The sequence below is a fragment of the Schistocerca cancellata genome, chromosome 1 (assembly GCF_023864275.1).
Source record: "Schistocerca cancellata isolate TAMUIC-IGC-003103 chromosome 1, iqSchCanc2.1, whole genome shotgun sequence".
NCBI lineage: Eukaryota > Metazoa > Arthropoda > Insecta > Orthoptera > Acrididae > Schistocerca > Schistocerca cancellata.
Genome location: NC_064626.1, coordinates 519,801,004 through 519,820,678, shown reverse-complemented (window position 1 = coordinate 519,820,678; position 19,675 = coordinate 519,801,004). Strand labels below are relative to the sequence as shown.

At 39.9% G+C, this 19,675-nt stretch overlaps 1 protein-coding gene across 1 annotated transcript in view; it reads right to left on the bottom strand.

Annotated features, from left to right (window-relative positions):
* LOC126178859 (protein BANP-like) overlaps positions 1 to 19,675 on the bottom strand; it is a 201,628-nt gene that overhangs the window by 136,337 nt on the left and 45,616 nt on the right. The window contains exon 2 of the mRNA XM_049924564.1: positions 1,709 to 2,076. Within this exon, the coding sequence (XP_049780521.1) occupies positions 1,709 to 2,058 (350 nt within the window). The 5' untranslated portion in view covers positions 2,059 to 2,076. The remainder of the gene's footprint in view (positions 1 to 1,708; positions 2,077 to 19,675) is intronic.

Here is a 19,675-nt window from a genome sequence, read left to right as displayed (position 1 = left end):
GTGATCAGCATAACATGTTCTTGAGGTTCTATCATCAGTCTGTAATAGCCATTACCTTGTGGTGATATCCTATTCCTACATACACCCAATTCTTAGCTATGGGATTCTTTTCTGGGGATCAAAGGCACAAAACAGGGACACATTTTTTGAACTATAGGAAAGGGCTGTAAGAGCAGTAACTAGAAGCAGTAGACAGTTCATTAAAAAGAACTATTTAAAAAACTAAGTATTCTTACCGCAACAAGTAATAATACCTATTAATCTCTTATACCAATCAGGTAAAACATTATTAACTATTTCTCAATTAGTTATGTACATATCACGGAACAAGGGCCAGAGGTTGCAGTTATGTGATTTACAAGCTAAGCTGCAACCTCTGTGCTACATTCTATATAGGCATGACAACCAACAAGCTGTCTGTCCACATGAACGGCCACCGACAAACTGTGGCCAAGAAACAAGTGGACCACCCTGTTGCTGAACACGCTGGCAAACATATCGCTCATCTTAATGACTGCTTCACAGTCTGTGCCATATGGATCCTTCCCATCAACACAAGCTTTTCTGAAATGTGCAGGTGGGAAATTTCCCTGCAATACATCCTAAGTTCCCGTAACCCTCCTGGCCTCAACCTTCATTAGTCACTGTCCTCACCCATCCATCTCCCTCCATGTACCCATTCCAGCATTACACAGCCGTCATTTCACCGCCACACCCAGTCTTTTATTTTCTCTCCTTTCCACTACTTACCCCTGCCCCCTCCGCACCTTCTCTCCTGCTCTCAGTCTAAACTGCAACACTTCACTTCACTATCCGCCACTCCCACCATACTATCCGTTCCTCTCCCCGCCCCAGCCTCATCCTTACCCCCACCCAGTTGCCACTCCCATCATGCACTGGTGCTGCTGTTCGCAGTGTGGTCTCAGCTCTCTGAGACTGCAGATGTGTGTGCAAGTTGTGTGTGTGTGTGTGTGTGTGTGTGTGTGTGTGTGTGTGTGTGTGTGTGTGTGTGTGTGTGTGTGTGTCTACTGCTGACAAAGGCCTTAATGACCGAAAGCTTTAATTGTGTGAATCTTTTTATTGTGCCTATTGTGACTCAGCATCTCCGCTATATGGTGAGTAGCAACTTTCCTTCTCTGGTATTGTTACATTCCATCCTGGATTTTCCATTGTTTAATATATACCAGTGTTGTAAGATGTAGAGAAAGTTGCTACAAGCTCTGTGATGATTAAGTGGTAGAGGGGAACTACCCTGTCTGAGCTGCACAACTGAGATGACCTCTGCTATGCAGTCATGTATAACCCAGAGTTGACAACTGATCCATGTTTGTGTGGCTGCAATGGTGGCTCATTTCAAAAGCACAACAATCTCTCGCTTATAAATGTAATGGTTGCAACCCTGCAATGACAGAAGTTATGAACCTTGATCTTTCCAACTAAAGCAAGGTATGGTGTGGTTTAAGAAGTGCTCATGCAATCTGAGAGTTTAGCTTGCATACACTGAAAGTTTAACTTGCATTGAACAGTTAGAAGGTCAAGGCTGTTCAGAAAAATAGTGTCATTTTCAGTTTAATATCTCGATACCTCCAAGTTAACTACTGAGCACTAGAACTGAAATCTAACCTCACTTGGGAATAGTAATTTGTACATACAGCATTACACGTTTATAAGGAAATACTTTTGGTTCAGTAATAGCAATTTCACTAACCTCTCTGATCCTGAGTCTGTTGCATCTTTTGATATTGCTGACTGGTTCATAATGGAAACAGATTTCAAAGCTTCCTCCATTCGCTCAATTTTTCCCAACACATCCTCACAACATGTATGTTTGTGACTATCACATTTTAGTGATCTTTTTACCAAATTTTCCAATGCATCCATCCTTTGTAGAAGGGTGTTAAAATTTGTTGCCATTATGCCTACTTTGCTTTCAAGAACAGAAAACCTCTGATTAAACACCTGTTTCAAATCTGCTATGTACTTGCAACAAGTCTGAATGGCTTCTATCACAGAGCTTCCTTCTCCACGAATCCTTTTTACAGAGGGTTCAACAGACATCTTTGGCCAGCAGATTTCCTAAGCAACAACAAAAATAAGATTACTTATACCAAACAAAATTAATAAGTACTTAGTAGTCCAGGAAAGCAAATAAAGGTCTTTAAAATACAATTCCATCTGTTTGAAGAGTACATGGAAAAATTACTAACTAAGAAAAATATAATTAATAAGCGTTACACAAATGACTGGAGGTTTTCGTAAACAGTTGTATTCACTATAAATACTGTTCCTTATTTATCTAGACTTTTTTTACATAGCTGTTTTTGTAAAAAAATATATCTAGTAAGAACTAAATTCTGCCTGTGAAATATTTAGCCAGTACACATTAACAGGAATGAAATGATTGACACAGTAGTTGCACTTCATAAATAAAGGGTGATGCATGAAAAACCAGCCCGAGTACTAGACTGATTATTGTCACCCACCAAATGTTGTCTCTTGTTTCGAAGCTGTTGCGACTACATTTTGTGTTGTCAGGACTTCTTTATTATCTTATTATTACATGTTTATCTATTTGTTGTTATATCTGCTCATGGTGGGCAACAATTTGTGTGTGACTGGTGAGCAGTCTGTACTCGGGCCAGTTTTTCGTGCGCCACCGTGTAATATGTGATATCAGTGCAAACAGAGACAAAAGATAGTGTAGATGCTTGAGCTTTCAGACTCTGTCCACAGAAATTAAAGCAAGAAAAGGGGACGGGAAAGGTGTGCAAGACAGTTACAGTGTAATGCAAAGACAGAAAAGTCTAGCTGAACAGTGGAAACAGGGAAGCACTATGGATTAAGTTCAAACTCCAAAGAATACAACATGGTGTTATAGTAAAGCACATCTCACTTGCAGAGTACAGAAGTAAACAAATAAATAAAAGGGAAATGAAGAGCCAACCAGACAGGGAAGGGTTATGATCAATGACTTAGGAAGATTTAGCCATCTGGCTCATCTGACAAAAGTAGGTAAAAAACAATGAGACACTGTATTATATGTTCCTAGCATATAACATTTACTTGTGTTCACTCATTGCTAATGAGAGCAGTGAGGTTAGCATGCAAATATGGCAAGAGACATGTCATTGGTGCTCAAGACAAAACTGAGGAGAAAAATTTTCAAGGTACAGGAACAGTCTTGGACAGGAAAGAGTACATATTTCCAAAAGACCAATCCTGAGGAATAAGCTGATGGATTCCAAACCATTACAGTACCTAATCAACAACAGAATACTCCTCTGGAGCTTACAAGATTCATCTGCTAAATCTTTGTGCACCTTAACTGTAATCAAAGCCAGCTGTTCATAACATAGGTAAATAGACACAGGGTGAAAGCATTTTGGTCATGAGGTAATGATAATGTATACAGAGTAAAGCATTTAACTTTATCATCTTGACTAATAAGTGACTCATTAAAGACACATGAATTAACATATTTTTGCAAATTCAGTAATCGCTGAAATACTCCCAACAACTTTGGACGTAATATTTTCATATCAGATAACTTATGACTGAAAATAAGTCTTTTTACAGGTAAGTGTGAATGCACACCAGAGGGCAAATAGTGGCAGAAGCTATTTTTGCTGTGTTGACTAAAATATTTATTTATGAATAATTTAATTATAATTAAAGTAAAAAAAGTCTAACCTATACCAGTTCAACACAACATCTCATTATTATTATTTTTTAGTGTAGCATATAAGAGGAAGTCAAGATGGTTACTTCATTCTGTTAATGCATTTAAATCTCCAAATATTAAAAAAATCATGTTATCATCATTAGCTGCTTCTATTGACAACTCAGTTCGGCAAGAATGCTTGTTCCACTTGAGGTTCTTGATCAAGTTGTTCCTAAAAGCTGAATCCAGAGTTCAGTGAGTTCTACCTCTTACCACAACTGCATATTACTACGTTGTTGCTGCTCATGTCTGTATCTCCAATTACAATGGTACGTGTTGTACACAGGCAAATTTTTCCTCTTAACAATAACATAGCATTTCCTAACATCTTTCTCTAAACTGATTAAGTTAAAAACAGCCATTTCGTTCCTTTCCAAGTAAATTAATTGGACATCTACATCAGACCTTACATTCATTTTATTTGTGTCTAGTTTGTACTTGAAGTTGGGTAGACAATGTGGTAAACCATTCTGACCAGGAAAGTCTCCTACAGTAAAATATTCAGCAGTTATGAAAGAACAGATTCACGGCTAAGAAAATTAAGAGTTGGTTTCAGACTTCAGCTAATGGTTTTTAAAAATCAGCAATGCACAAATACAAAACTGGCATGTCGACTGCCACTATTTGGTAAAAAATCAGCACTTGGTGATGAACATAAACAGTTCTATGTATGTTGTATCTATATATGTGCAAAAGTCAGAGGGTATGTTTGTACAGTGGTAGTAGTGGTGGTGGTGGTGGTGGTGGAAGTCAGCAGTGTAAATAATGTTGTAAGCACCACATGGTTATCACTTAGAAATAAAAATGTTGATTAAACCATTGTTTAATATCACGAGAGAAACAATGACAAGCAGAGTCATTGGCTAGATAACGAAAATCGTAAGTCTGGCACACCATAATACTGTCCAGAGCTAAAGATCACAGTTATATGAAGAATACATGAAGTAGTTTCGAGTTCACAAAACTAATTGTTGAAAAAATTCATCAGCCCAAATGTGATGTGTTTAAAGTTTATAAGTTTCAGAACTCTTGCACATTTTTTACTAGTTCACAAATCTTTCATTCCAAAATTTTAATCACTTTAACCATGACCTGGCACCTGATTGTAACAAGCCATACACTTGTACCTGACGATCTCTCAAAGTGAACTGTTCTCAGCCAGTATGGCCACCACCATTTTACAGATGCAATTTGTCATTGCAAAATCATAAATTTACATTTAACTAATTGCTACTACACATATCATATGTTAACCAAGACTACAATTTCACCAGTTTTCCTGTGGTGATACTTGATTCTTGCTGGAGTCCTTGGTTTACTTGTTATTTATATTTGAATCAGTGAGCTGGTTAACTTACCCATATTTGCTATTGTTTTGCCATCACCTTCCTAAGTTGGCTCTGCAACCTGAGCCCAGGGGAGGTGGCAGGCTGCCTACCACATTCTGCTACCATAGCCAGAAAGGTGCTGAGTTGACATGATGAAAGCCTCTACTCCACCATGACGTAAATACAGTCACCATAAGATGCTTGTTACTGAGCTCATAAGAGGTTTGATATGGCTGCCCCAGAAATGCAGTATCTGTCGAACCCCACTGTCTACACCAAAAAGCACTCTGTGCCAGCTGCAGACTCGATGTAGGTTGTCCCGTCTCAACTTCAACTAGTCACTGCTTCCACTACGTGCTGGTCTGTGTTCGCATCTAGTCCTGATGCTGCCAAGAACTGAATTGATGCCTTCCAGCTGGGGCCCACTGCTGGCTGACATCAACTGGTTCCAGGGTGCCGCTCAGGGGTCCTTGGTTTGCAGTCCGTGCTCAGGTGCCATCCACACTTGACTTGCTGCTGAGCCTCCACCTGCCCTCTGCGCACAAACTCGGGTTCACAGACTGCTGGTGCTGCATCTATCGCTGTGGTCTCAGGTTTAGTGTGCCTAGGCTCTAGGCTGCTGCCTGGCACCACAGACTATGTCTGGCAGCACTTCACACTGCCAGTAACATAACCAGTGATGGGCCGGTTGTGCAGTATCAGCATCTAACGTAGCATCACCAGGACACAGCCACCACCCAAGGCCACTAAGCTGCGGTGACTTGCTGACCAAAGCTACACAGCACCTTATTTGCTGCAGTCAACACTGCCACTCAGGGTCACTTCACGCCATTGGGACACTGTCTGTATTGGCAGTGTGATTTCTGCTGAATAAATCACATCGCTGTTTCCATCGCTTTTATAATTCCACAATGGTGAGGAACTGGTTCTACGTACCTGCTGCCCAGCCTACTATCCTGCACGTCACTGTGACCTATTCCGGGATCAACAACATCCCAACCATTCTGATCTGTAGTAACTAGTTGGTTAGTTGACTCGGGGGAGGGCCAAACAGCGAGGTCATCGGTGCCATCGGATTAGGAATGGAAGTTGGCCATGCCCTTTCACAGGAACCATCCTGGCATTTACCTGAAGTGATTCAGACAAATCATGAAAAACCTAAATCAGGATGGCTGCCCACGGATTTGAATCGTCATCCTCCCGAATGCGAGTCTAGTATGGTAACCACTGCTCCACCTCACTCGGTATAGTAAATGGTGCCAGATGTGGGATCAATGAAATCAACCGACATTGTGGGCCAACATATGGCACCATTAGTACAGTGGGGTGAGTAAAAGTAGACTGTTTTGCTTGGACGGTTCTACCTTCAATTGGCTGAAGAAATAAGTTTTGGCGATTATCAACAAATTATCATACAACTTCATCAAAGTATTGAGGTGATGCCTAAAAACAAGTTAAAAGTGTTTAGCACTTCATTATCAGCTGTACCAGATACTGTTCCTTTTGAAATGCAACTAGACCTAATAGATTTGTAAAACAGCACACTGCTCGAGGACAGGTATTACATCATCACGAATTTGGTAAGATGGTATCGCGATCTTCATCCTGAAGACTTTCCCAAGTTACACAGGCATGCAGCAAACATCATATCTGTGTTCGGCTCAACATATGGTTGTGAACAAATGTTTGTTATAATGAAGAGAGCAAAAACTGCAGAAAGGTCCCAGCTTCACGACCCAATACTTAAAGAGTATTCTGCATCTCACGGCAGCTCAAGGACTGACACTCAATGTTTCATTAATCATATTTCTCAAACTAAATAAAATGTTCATACATTTGTATTATATTATGTCCACCAGTGACCTTGCGCTGCTTACTCACTACTGCCCGCCAATGCCCACAGGCGCCTGTCTGCTTGCAGCTGAGCTCTCGAGCTGAAACAGTCTGAGCTAGAAGTGGCACCAGATGACTGGCTGAAAATTGCTTTTATGGTTGCTTAGGGTCACTACCAGTGGACTGAATAGTGCACTGATCATATTTCAACCTCTGTTGGCCACAGCATTGAGAGGATAAAAAGCAGAAAAGTGTCTGGCATATCTACACAATATTACTGTTTTTAGAAAAGATATGGGAGAGCATGTGCAATGGCTGAGGGAAGTTTTTAACAGATTACACATGGTACACCTAACTCTTAGTATAGAGAAGTGTCATTTTGCGCTACACAAAATACGTTACTTAAGGTATTTATTAGCCAAGAGGAGGTATGAACTGATCTGAGATTGGTGAATATTGTGCAGAGTTTTCCAACACCTCAGACAGGCAAAGACTGGAAGTCGTTTTTAGGGTTAGTCAGTTATATGAAATTTGCGCTGGAGCTTGCAGAGATACCAAGACCTCTCATGCACTTATTAAAGAAAAGTATAAAGTTTCAGTGGACGTCAGAGTGTGAAAATGCATTTACAAACTGAAGGTATTGTAGGCAACTAGCTCAGTATTGGTCTTTCTGGCAGAAGGAGTTTGTGTTATTGTGTGATGCTAGTAATAATGCATTGTGCTGGGTTTTAAGTCAAGAGGTAGAGGATAAGGAACATCCAGTGGCCTACACCACACATTGTAACAAAAAAGCACAGAGGAACTGTTCTGTCAGAGCCTCATATATGGCACATTGTATTTATGTACATATGCAAAAAAAATTCAAAAAATTTATGGTGATAATGGATCATGTTGGCGTTGAACTGGTTCTTGGGATTAGAGGCACTAAAATTAAGTGAATTTGATTTCAAAGTAGTCCACAAACCTGGTAAAAGGCACAGTATAGCAGATGGCCTCATTAGGAAGACTGGTGTATTATCGATGGTAGGTTGTACTATTGTGGAGTAGCAAAGAGCAGAAGTTGCAATTGAGGATTGCAAATTATTCACAAGCAGCCACACTTTATTTTACATGATGGTGTATTTTGCAAGATGATAATGATGCAGCCTCATGTTGTGGTTCCCATCATTATAAAAGATGTGTTAGAACAGGCATATGAGCAGGTATTGCCTGATCATGGATGGCACAGAATCATGGAGCAAAGAGTAACCGAACATTACTGCTGGTGTACATGTGGACAGCAGGGTGGGGTTAAGCCATCAAGATATTCTGCTGCAGAGGATACTGGAAGTCAGTAAACCTTTCAAAATGATTGGGATGGTTATTTTAGGACCTTCCGGCCACACACCAGCAAGGAACCACTACATTCTGACTATAATATGTTATATTTCATGCTACGTGGGAATGGCCACTATCCCGGATCAGCAAGCTGACACGGTAGCACAGGCATTTATGAATAATTTGTTACTGATGTTCGGTGTTCGATATATGTTAATCATGGACCGAAGCACCACTGTATGTCAGAATTGATTAAGCAGTTGTGCCATTTATTGAGTATTCATGAGCTAAGGCCGAATCCATTATATCCACAAGCTAATAGAAAGAGGGAATGTGTACACTGAATGTTATGTAAAATAATAAGCTACTTTGTGAACAGTCACACAATGATTGGGATACTTTATTTCTACATGTGGTTGCAGCTTGTAATTCTAAAATCTGGAAGTACAGGCCTACCACCATACAAAGTAGTGTACAGTCAGAAAATGCCGTCATATGAAGTAATCAAACATAAGACGCAGAGAAATGATAAGCCAGTGCATAATTTCATGAGGATGGTGAGAGAAATATGGAAGCAAGTGAGAAAAGCAATCCAAGACCCCTTAATGTCAGGAACACTGGAGCAGCACAATGCTAAACCGCTGGAGTGCAACATGTATGATTCTGACAAGCCTTTACAGTATAAATGGAAAAATGAAGAAATTCATCACCTGATGTCAAGGCTCATACCAGGTAACTGAAATGACTTTACCAGTGGACATCAAACTGAAGCTTCCAACATGAACAACAGTCATATATAGCAGACATGAATGTCCTTTTTGGGGCATGCAGGTTTTGTTGCCACTGTTACTGGTGGCACACCCAAGTAAGGTGCGAGAGGGTAATAAGAAGGAGGAGGAACACACCACACCTGTGGAAGCTACACACGTTACTGTGTGTTGATGCAATGTAAGTAATAGGATATTAAGATTTCTGTGTTTTATTTGACAGTTCCTGCTATGTTGGGCTGCTGGTATAGTTCCTCAAGCTCTTGGTTGTATCTGATCCTCCATTCCCCTGTATCTGCGTCCAGAACCGGACCGAAGATCTTCCGAAGCACTTATATCTCAAAAAAAAAAAAAAAAAAAAAAAAAAAAAAGGAAGGAGCTTATGGAAGTCCTGTTTCCAGATACTCCATGTCTCACAGCCATATAGAACAACAGGCTGGATCAGGGTTTTGTACAGTTGGATCTTGAACTGTCTGGAGAGATATTTGGACCGAAGCAGTTGTGCTAGGCTGTGGTAAGATCAGTTTCCTGCTTGTATTCTGGCATTGATCTCTGCTTCACATGACGAGCTCTCAGTGAAAAGTGCCCCTAGATGGCCTCGGAAGCTCCTGGATTTCACACCTACAGGAAAGAGACCGCCAGGGAGACCCAAGAAACATTGGAGGGATGGACTCCATGAAAATTTAAACCAAGTGTGGAGGAGGAAACTTGTAGATGCGTGCGGTACACTGGACCTGATCACGTAGTAGTAGTAGTAGTAGTAGTAGTAGTAGTAGTAGCATTTTATTTGGTGTATTTCCTCCATTATGTACCACAGTAACAAAGGTATGTGAATTTTGTGCGAATGGTGAAGATAGTAGTTGTCGTATTTTGGAACGTTAGTTGTGGATGATAATGTCTGGGTTGATTTCATTTTGCGATAGGGTAATGATTATTTTGGTGGATATCATGTTGTATTCGTTGGGTTGATTTGTCACATTGTTGGAATAGCTTGAGGTTTATTATGTTTCCAACTGAACATCAAGATGACAATGTTGGAGTTTCTGCAAATCAGGACAATGAAATACAACTGATTACACCATGAGGAGGAAACCATGCGCTGATGTCAACAGACAAACTAAGACACTGCCAAAAAGAGCAAATCACAATATGCGTGTTCCAAGGATCCACACTCCCACAGGGACATGTGAAATAAAAATATCGCAGGACAGAAGCAGAAAGATGGCCGTGGGATGTCCTTGCACAGAAATCTTATTTCCAGAAGGCAGGTCCACACTGGGTATACTCCGTATGCAACCCAGTGGTGATGATCACAAATTATTACAAGCAAGGGTGAACTAAGGGTGCAGAATGGTTGGAGCTGCAGGGTAGCAATAAATGGTGCAACTTGTGACATTTCTAAGCCAACTTTTCTGCTCCTGGCAACCAGGGCTAAGATCCTCAACCTGATGTATCCACTAATGTACTTGCCTGACGAACTTTTACACACACTACCTGCCCAAAACCTGATCCTTCTGAACAATACCTTGAATCACAACCTACTTAGTTCTCTAGACGGGATGTCGGCAGTGCAGAAGTGGCATATTAACATGTAGCAAATACTTCAGCACTTGCAATAATATCACAGTAATCACCACCACAAATCATTGTGATAGGCATCTCAACCTCAAGTACCATCTTGATTCAGGTCCTCAATTATGCAGCCTGTATGTATGTACAGTGGAAAACTATCCATCCACCTGAACTCCTTGTCCACCATATACCGACCAAATGGGTCACCTTTGAGAGAGTAAACAGTTGTTAAACATACCATCCCTCGGACACTGTAAACTGGACTGTGTTAATGTTAGAGCAGCTGGAGAGAGAACTTCATCTAAATGTAAAAAATGAAAATGTAATGCCTCAATGATCTGCAGATTTAATATCAGATTCTGATCAAGGGAAGCGGATCTTCTAAAGAAGGGAGGAGTGTTAGGCCACAATCCTCCTAATTTAGCTCTTACCAGCTACCACGCGGGCTGCCTACCACATTCCGCTGCCAGAGCTGAAAAGAAGGTGAGCCGGCATGATCAAAGCCCCTGCTACAGCACTGAAGCTAACAGTTACCTCATCATGCTTGCTTCCCGGGCCCATAAGTGATGAGAAGCAATGCCTTTTCATAACAACACTGATGTGAGCCTGTATAAACAGTGGCTACTCTGGCCATGCAGTATCTGTTGTTGATTGCTGTGTACACCAAAAAGTATTCTATGCCAGCCGTAGCCCCATGCGGGTCATCCAATCTCAACTACAACACATTGCTGTCTCCACTAGTTGCTAGTCTATAGGCCATGCCTAATCCTGATGCTGCTGGGAGCTGAACTGGTGCTTCCCAGTTGAGCCTACTGCCGACATCAAATAACTCCAGGGTGCCCCTCAGGGGTCCTTGGTTTGCAGTCCTCACTAAGGTGCCACCCACGACCCGCACCTGACTTGCTGCTGAGCCACAACGTGCCCTGGTGCACACGTTCTGCTACTGTAGACCCATGTTCACAGTCCACTAATGCTCCATCCGGTGTCCTGGAATAATGAGGCAGCATGCCTATTCTCTCTGGTGTCGCCTGGTGCCAAGGGCTGCACTCAAAGTGTTTGACATTGCTGGTAGCGTGACCAGTGCTGGGCCAGCTGTGCAGCATCAACATCTGAGATAGCATCACTGGGATCTGGTTAACACACAAGGCCACCATGCTGTTTTATCTTACTGAGTGAAGCTACTGTAGCTGCTACTACACAACACCTTGTTTTGCTGCAGGTCTCTATCTCAGTTGTAAGAATTCTTCTGAATAGCTCATGTTGTTAGCACGGCATCTGTGATTCCACAACAGTTCGGTAACTTGTTCTTTGTATCTGCTGCCTAGCCTACCATCCTGCACATCATTGTATCATATTCCAGGGTCAACAATATCCAGACCATCCTGACCCACAGATATAATGAAATTTACATACTGCTGCTACGTGTATTGATTTTTAATTATTTTGCATAAAATATGTTTCTTAATTCTCAGAATCACTAATAAAAAATCTGACACTATATTTTGATAATGTTATTCGAGCACTACCTGTGTACACTTTGGTTCTTTAAAATTGCATAAGACTTTTAGAAGTTATTAATTTTTAGAATTAATTGGTATGTTCAAATGTTGTTTTCAGCCCAAAGATTGGTTTGATGTAGCTCTCCATATTACTCTGTCCGATGCATGCCTCTTCATCTCTGAATAACTGCTGCAACATTCATCCATTTGAACCTGCTTACTGTATTCATCTCTTGGTCTCCCTCTATGTTTTTAGCCCCCACATTTCCCTCAAATACTACAATGATGAATCCTTGATGTCTCAGAATGTGTCCTATCAACTGATCCCCTCTTTTAGTCAAGTTATGTCACAAATTTCTTTTCTCCCCAGTTCTATTCACTATCTCCTCATTAGTCATCTGATCTACCCATCTACCCCTCAGCATTCTTCCATAGCACCACATTGTCTGAACCATTTATAGCTCACATTTCACTTGTTCCAGACAAGGCTACATTCCATACGTGTACCTTCAGAAACAGCTTCCTAACTCTTAAATTTACAAGGCCAATCCCAAAAGTACCTTATGTTTTTGCCTGCAGCAATGGGAAAGTCTAATGTGGCCACATTGTTGTCTTAGCATTTTTCTGTTCAGCCAGTTCCAGCTGTGACAGTATGAGGTTCTTATCATTTACAGTTATTTCAAAATAAAAGTATTAAATGTGTACCACAATTGAAAATCCCACAACTTGTAAAGTGTGGTTGGTAATACGACTTTTGTTGGCAAAAAACCATAAACTGATTGAAATTTATCAGCAACTGTGTGAAGTGTATGGAAATAATGTAACTACTGAAGGTGAGATGTGCCTATGGTGCATTAGGTTTAAAAGAAGTTGAACTAATGTTAATGGTGAAGAGGGACGTGTACGACCAAGCTTTGTGACTGATGAACTGGTCACAAAAGTCGATGAGAAGATTCAAGAAAACTGCTGTTTTACAATGATGGAGCTCTTGTTTAGTTTTCCAAAAAACTTCATTACGTTTGTTGCATCAAATCATTGCTGAGAAGCTACAATATCAAAAATTTTGTACTAGATGTGTACCAAAAATCTTGACAGAAAACCACAAAACCACAGTATGGTTGCATCACTGACATTCTGGACTGTTACAAAAAAGGCTTGGTTGAACTGTAACTGGAAACTAGACTTGGGTCAAACATTTGAACTGCGAGATTAAATTGCAGTCTACGGAGTAGAGGTACACAAATTCCATCCAAAAACCAAAAAATGCTTGCAAATGTTGTCTGCAAGAAAGGTTATAGTGACTGTCTTTTGGGACAAGAAAGGTCTGCTTCTTGTCGATTTGTCAAGGCGCAACAACAAACTCTGTGACATATTGTCAAACTTTGGAAAACTTAACACGAGCATTTCAGAATACGTGTAGAGGAAAGGCAAGCTCGAAAATTTTGTTCTTGCATGACAATGCCCGAGCACACATGGCGAATCACACTTGAGACGTACTCATTGCTTTCATGTGAGAGATGTTTCCTCATATGCCATACAGTATCTTGCACCCAATGACTACCATTTGTTTCCAATGAGGAAGACCTGACCAGTAACACAGCACTTCGATGGTGACAGAGAACTGTGAGAGTTTGTGACTAACTTCTAGTATTTAAGTGTCGCTTTCCAATTAATAAAATATACTTTTTTCCCTATACTTTTTTTCAAATCTCAAGCGAGTGTGGCTATGTATAAAGTGCACCAACCAAAAATAACATTGTCTTGTGCTGTTGCATTCTTGTTTTACAACTGCTAGCCCATACCTATTCCTTCATTATTGCTTCAGTTAACACAGTGATAAATTGAACAATGGAAAATCCAAGATGGAATGTAGCAACATTATGAAAAGGAAAGCTACTACTCACCATATAGCGGAGATGCTGAGTCACAGATAGGCACAACACAAAGCTTTTGGCCAACAAGGCCTTTGTAGAAAACAGCCCCCCCCCCCCCCCCCCCCCACACACACACACACGACTGCAGCTTCTGGCAGCTGAAGCCACACTGCGAACAACAGGAGTAGTGAATTACGGGAGTGGAACTCCCATCATGCACTGCTGCTGTTGCTCACAGTGTGGCTCCAGCTGCCAGGGGCTGTAGTCATGCACGTGTGAGAATTTTTTATTTTGTTTGTGTGTGTGTGTGTGTGTGTTTTTTTTTCCCCCGACAAAGGCCTTGTACGCTGAAAGCTTGTATTGTGACAATCTTTTTGTTGCGCCAATCTGCGACTCAGCATCTCTGCTACATGGTGAGTAGCAACTTTCCTTTTTGTAACAGTGATAAATTGTGTTTCATACCATCCAAATGAGTAGCAGTAATATAAAATAAACAGCGAGCAAATTACGTTCAGTGCAAAAAAAAATAAAATAAAATAAATTTGCCCCAGATTCCGACCTAGCAACACAATTCCAGAGTGAGACTGTTGTGTATGAGATAACATGTAATCAAGTAAGCATTTGTCTGGGATATGATGCAATTGTGCTGTTTAATGCTCCGAGTGGATCATTACTGGGGGTAACAATTGTATGAGGCAACAGAGTGATTCAATAAGGTTTTTTTTTATTATTGTTTAATTAAACATTGAGTTAGCTCATATATTATAAGTTTATTTTATTGTTGTTGAATGAAACTACGATTAAACTGTGATTATGGTCATACATGTTTACCCTGGTAACATAAAGCTTGCTCGTGTTATGAAAATCAGTGTGTCCGCTTGAGGGTTAAACAGCAAAACGTAATCTACATTCTGGATGATCCCTCGTATATTTGATGTTAACAAATTTCTCTTCTTCAGAAATGTTTTTCTTGCAACCAGACTAAATCTACACATATACCCTCCAAGCTGCCATATGGTGCATGACAAAGAGTACCTGGTACATTGCTAGTCATTTTGTTTCCCGTTCCACTCGCAAATAGAGCAAAGGAAAAACAACCTTCTATATGCCTCCATATGCACCCTAACTCAGATGCCGTTTGAAGTAGTGGTCTGAATTCCTTACTCAGTTCCAGTCTGCCATGCTAATCATTCTTCTTCACCTACAGTTGCATCTGGACCTGTAAGAGGCTGTTCTCCAACTAATGTCCTTACGTCACCAAATCAACAAATTCGCAGACGTCAGTTTAAGTTATATGAGGGTTGGAACTTTAATAGTGGCAACTATTTATTTACAGCTTGTACAAAATAGATACATGTTTCAAAGTTTTACTGTCCTTTCAAAGTAGTCACCAGCACTGTGCATAACCCATTGCCAGCGATGTGGAAGTCGTAGGATACTCATAGCAGTGCCAGTTGTGTTGAAAGTTCAAGCGGCGCGGTCTATTGCCTGATGAATTTGTAGCAGTTTTGAAGTGAATGCCATGAAGTGTTTTCTTCAGTTTGGAAATCATGATGAACTTACGAGGGTTCAAGTTAGGGGAGTGCATTAGGTGGTGTAGCACTTAGCAGACCCATCAGTCAAACAGATCAGTAACAGCTTGCACTGTACGTGCTTGAGCGTTGTCCTGCAAAATGACGGCCACGACCTGCAGAAAGTGTCATCACTTCTGTCTCTATGCTGTTCATTTTCGGAACACAACCTACGACCAGCTTAGAGTCAGAAGTGATGACACTTTCTGCAGAATCTGACCATCATTTTGCAGGACAATGCTCAAGCACATACAGTGCAAGCTGATACTGATTTGTTTGACTGATGGGGCTGCTAAGTGCTACACCATCTACTGCACTCCCCTGACTTTCCCTCGTAAGTTCAACTCGATTTCTAAACTGAAGGAAACACTTCATTGCATTCGCTTCAGAATTGCTACAAATTCGTTGAGCAATAGATTGCACCACTCGAACTGTCAACACAACTGGCACTGCTAAGAAAATCCTACACCTTCCACATCGCTGGCAATGGGTTATACACAATGCTGGTGACTACTTTGAAGGTCAGTAACACTTTGAAACACGTATCTATTTCGTACAAGCTGTAAATAAATAGTTGCCACTATTAAAGTACCAATCCTTGTATATTCTTCAATACCACAAAAAAATGTTTCACATTAACATCTTTCAGAACACCAGATTAGTATTACAATTGCTGAGCAGATAATGTTCCCTATGTGACAGATCACACCCTAGGTCTAATTCAACACAATTTTAGATTTCCGCACAAAGAACATGCCTTCATGTGTTGTTGTCCATGGTACTATTCCATAGCTGACCCTATCTCTGGCACCAGCACAAAGTAATTGGCCCCACATCACAGGAGGTGGCCATGTTTTAACACATCTGTACTGCCCCCCCCCCCCCCCCCCCCGACAAAATGCTTCCATAGATTACTCCATACGAAATTTTCTGACTCATTTTGTTCATTTTGTTGGCTAAGCTAAACCTTGAGCATCACATGATATTTCCTTAAAAAAAATATATATATATATAGCCTGTGACACTACATATCCAACCACAGCGGGAAAGGGTGAAGGGTGTTGAGATCATTTATTTACATTGAGCTTGTACTGCTTCTTGCTTAACTTATGCCTTTTTAATATTTTACTATCAAGACTTTGTGTGACACTTAACACGCATCTCAACACTACCCAGGTTGTTATATTCTTTTGAGAACAAGAGAAAACAGGAACTTCATTATTCCCCTTTAGTTTATTTTTGCTAGCTTTGTATGTGCATTTTTCAGATTATTTTTCTTTCAAATTTATTTTTCATCTCCTATATGAGGAACCATATTCCACACCATTTCGGAACCTGTATCAGCCCATTCACTTACATTCCTTTACATTATAATATAAAACTCTTTCATTATTCTCCTGCAAAAATTATCATTATGATTAATGCTGTTTTCCATTTGGAAAATGCTTTCAGAATACTGTCTCTTAGATTTTTTATTTTATTTTTTTAAAAATAAAATCCGATATATTACCTTCATTCAGAGAGTAAAATAGTCCTTCATTACTCGAAATATCTGATGGGTCAGTGTCTTATATAAAATGTATTCTATTCCTTATAACAGTACAGGTCATCTCATCCAAGAGTCCATCTTATCTAGGCAAAGGCCACCTCATCTGTGAATGCACCTACTCCCTCAGCCCTCCTTTTTTTAAAAAATTATTTTATGGTCGAGGCCATCCCTTCTCTTGGTTCACCTTGCCTATCCCACTGCCCTTAATACTATTTTGTGGGGTACTGAACTCCTTATCAACACCGTTTATTTTGGATCACATCCTCCTATGTAACACTATCCTTAAATTATTTATTCTGATCTTCAATATTTCATATTCTTCCACCCAATAGGCTTACATTTTTGTTCTCCTTTTAAGCATTCTGTGTTACCTTCCAATCAATGGAGTTGCTTTGTAGTAATACCAAACTCCTTCCCTCCTGTTGCTCGATTTACTGTTATCTGTACATTTAAGATGTTAGCACATCATTCGATTACTTCTAAGGGACTCCAATAAAACAAAATATATGTACAACCCCACTTCCTTTTGTAAGGGGTCCAAAGAAATAGTCTGCAGTCAAATCGTATAATAACCTAGATATTTTTGGGTACCACTTGTATCTTGCACCTGAATTAATTTTCTTTACTTTTTGGCAAATTCTACGAGATCTAATTATATTAATCAACTTTCTACTTAAGTTCTTTAAATAGGAGAACTTTATCATATGTTTAATACATTTCCTGATACAAAAATGTCCATATCCATTGTGTATACATCATACTAAGTTGGAACCTGTCTTTTAGGGAATACACAATTTCCAGTGACTGAAATTTTCATCATTTCTCCAAAACAAAAGTCATCAGAAATTTTCCATAAGTTTGTTTCTTTACTTGGCAAAGCTTTTTGTTGCACTACCACTCATTTTTCACTAAAGTATGTATCAGTTGAGATATTTTGTTTAAACTCATCATCTGTATTTCATGAAATTCAGTGCAAAGATGGACCCAGGTCCTTCCTATTTTGTTACTGTACTCATTCCTAGTGGCAGTTTCGCTAATGTGTCTGGCACTACACTGACAGATCCCTTTGTGTAGTGTATATCTATTTCATATTCTTGTAAGAATAATATCCAATGGTTCAGATGACTATGTAGTAGTCTACTTTCCATTAAGAACACTAAGGTCTGATTGTCTGTGTATGTCTCCATCTTCAAACCAAGAACACTAAGGTTTGATTGTCTGTTTATACCTCCATCTTCAAACCCCATATCAACATCTGAAATTTTTGTACACTCAAAATTATTGCCGGTAGTTCCTTTACTGTGGCTGTATAATTAACTACATGTTTTTCTAAGCTTCAGCTGACACATGCTATGGTATGAGTACCTAACTCTTGGTCTCAGCAACCTTGAAATAATTCACAAGTGATTCCAAATCTGACGCATGTCTAGCAAAATTGAAAGATTCATTCATATTTGGATGTTTGAGTATAGGGACTTTAACTAATGCTTGCTTAGAATTACTGAAAGATTCTGAAGTTCCTTTTTCCCAACTCCAAACTGCTCACTGTTGTAACAAAGAAGTCTCGGCTCATTCATTGGTTGTCCTTTTAAAATCGTTTCTAGACTCCAGCTAGCCATAGAAACGAGTGCAACTGTTTCATATTTTGAGGTTCTGGACATTCCGTTATTGCTCTTATTCTATCAGGGTTGGTTTATATACTTCCAGCTCCCACAGTATGTTGTAGAAATCTAAGTTCACTTATCCCAAAATGTGATTTAGATAACTTAATAGTAATACTATTTTCATAGACCTTACTTAAAGTCCTGTTAAGTAAATTACCATGCTCGTTCCACGTTTTGGAAATTAACAACATATCAGCAACATAAATTGTCAAATCTTTCAATAACTCATTACGTAGGGCTTCATCTAGTGCTCTTGTGAACATCAATAGTCCACCTCAATAGCTGAGTGGTCAGTGTGATGGAATGCCATGCAAAGCGGCCTGGGTTCGATTCCCGGCTGGGTCAGAGATTTTCTCCGCTCAGGGACTGGGTGTTGTGTTGTCATCATATATATCATCCCCATCAACATGCAAGTCACCAAAGTGGTGTCAACTGAAAAGACTTGCACCAAGCGACCAGTCTACCCAACAGGAGGCCCTAACCACACAACATTTCATTTTTCATGAACACCAATAATGCAATATTTAAACCAAATGGTAGTACTTTAAATGGATATGAATTTACTTCAAACAGGAAGGCAGTAACCAGTCTGGAACCTACATGTAGTTTCACACATTCTGTTTCAAAGTGTCAATTCCACACTTTCAAATGTAGAACTAACCATATTCCTCCCATGGCTTTGCTAACAACTAGTAATGGATTATCATGCAAACTCTTCCTCCTTTCAATTATTCCATTATCTACCATTATACAAATTTCCTCTTCTACCACCCATCTTCAATTTAAGGGAGCAGGGTACGGTTTACAAAAGAATGGTGTAATAGCTTTCATTTATTTAATAACTCTTGTTTCTTTATATCATTTAACACCTTCAACTCCTGAGATTTTTCTCCATTTGTTCCAATGATTCTATATCACTTAATAACATGGATTCTTTTTCAATTACTACTGAATGTGTTGCTAATCTCCAAGAGGCATGC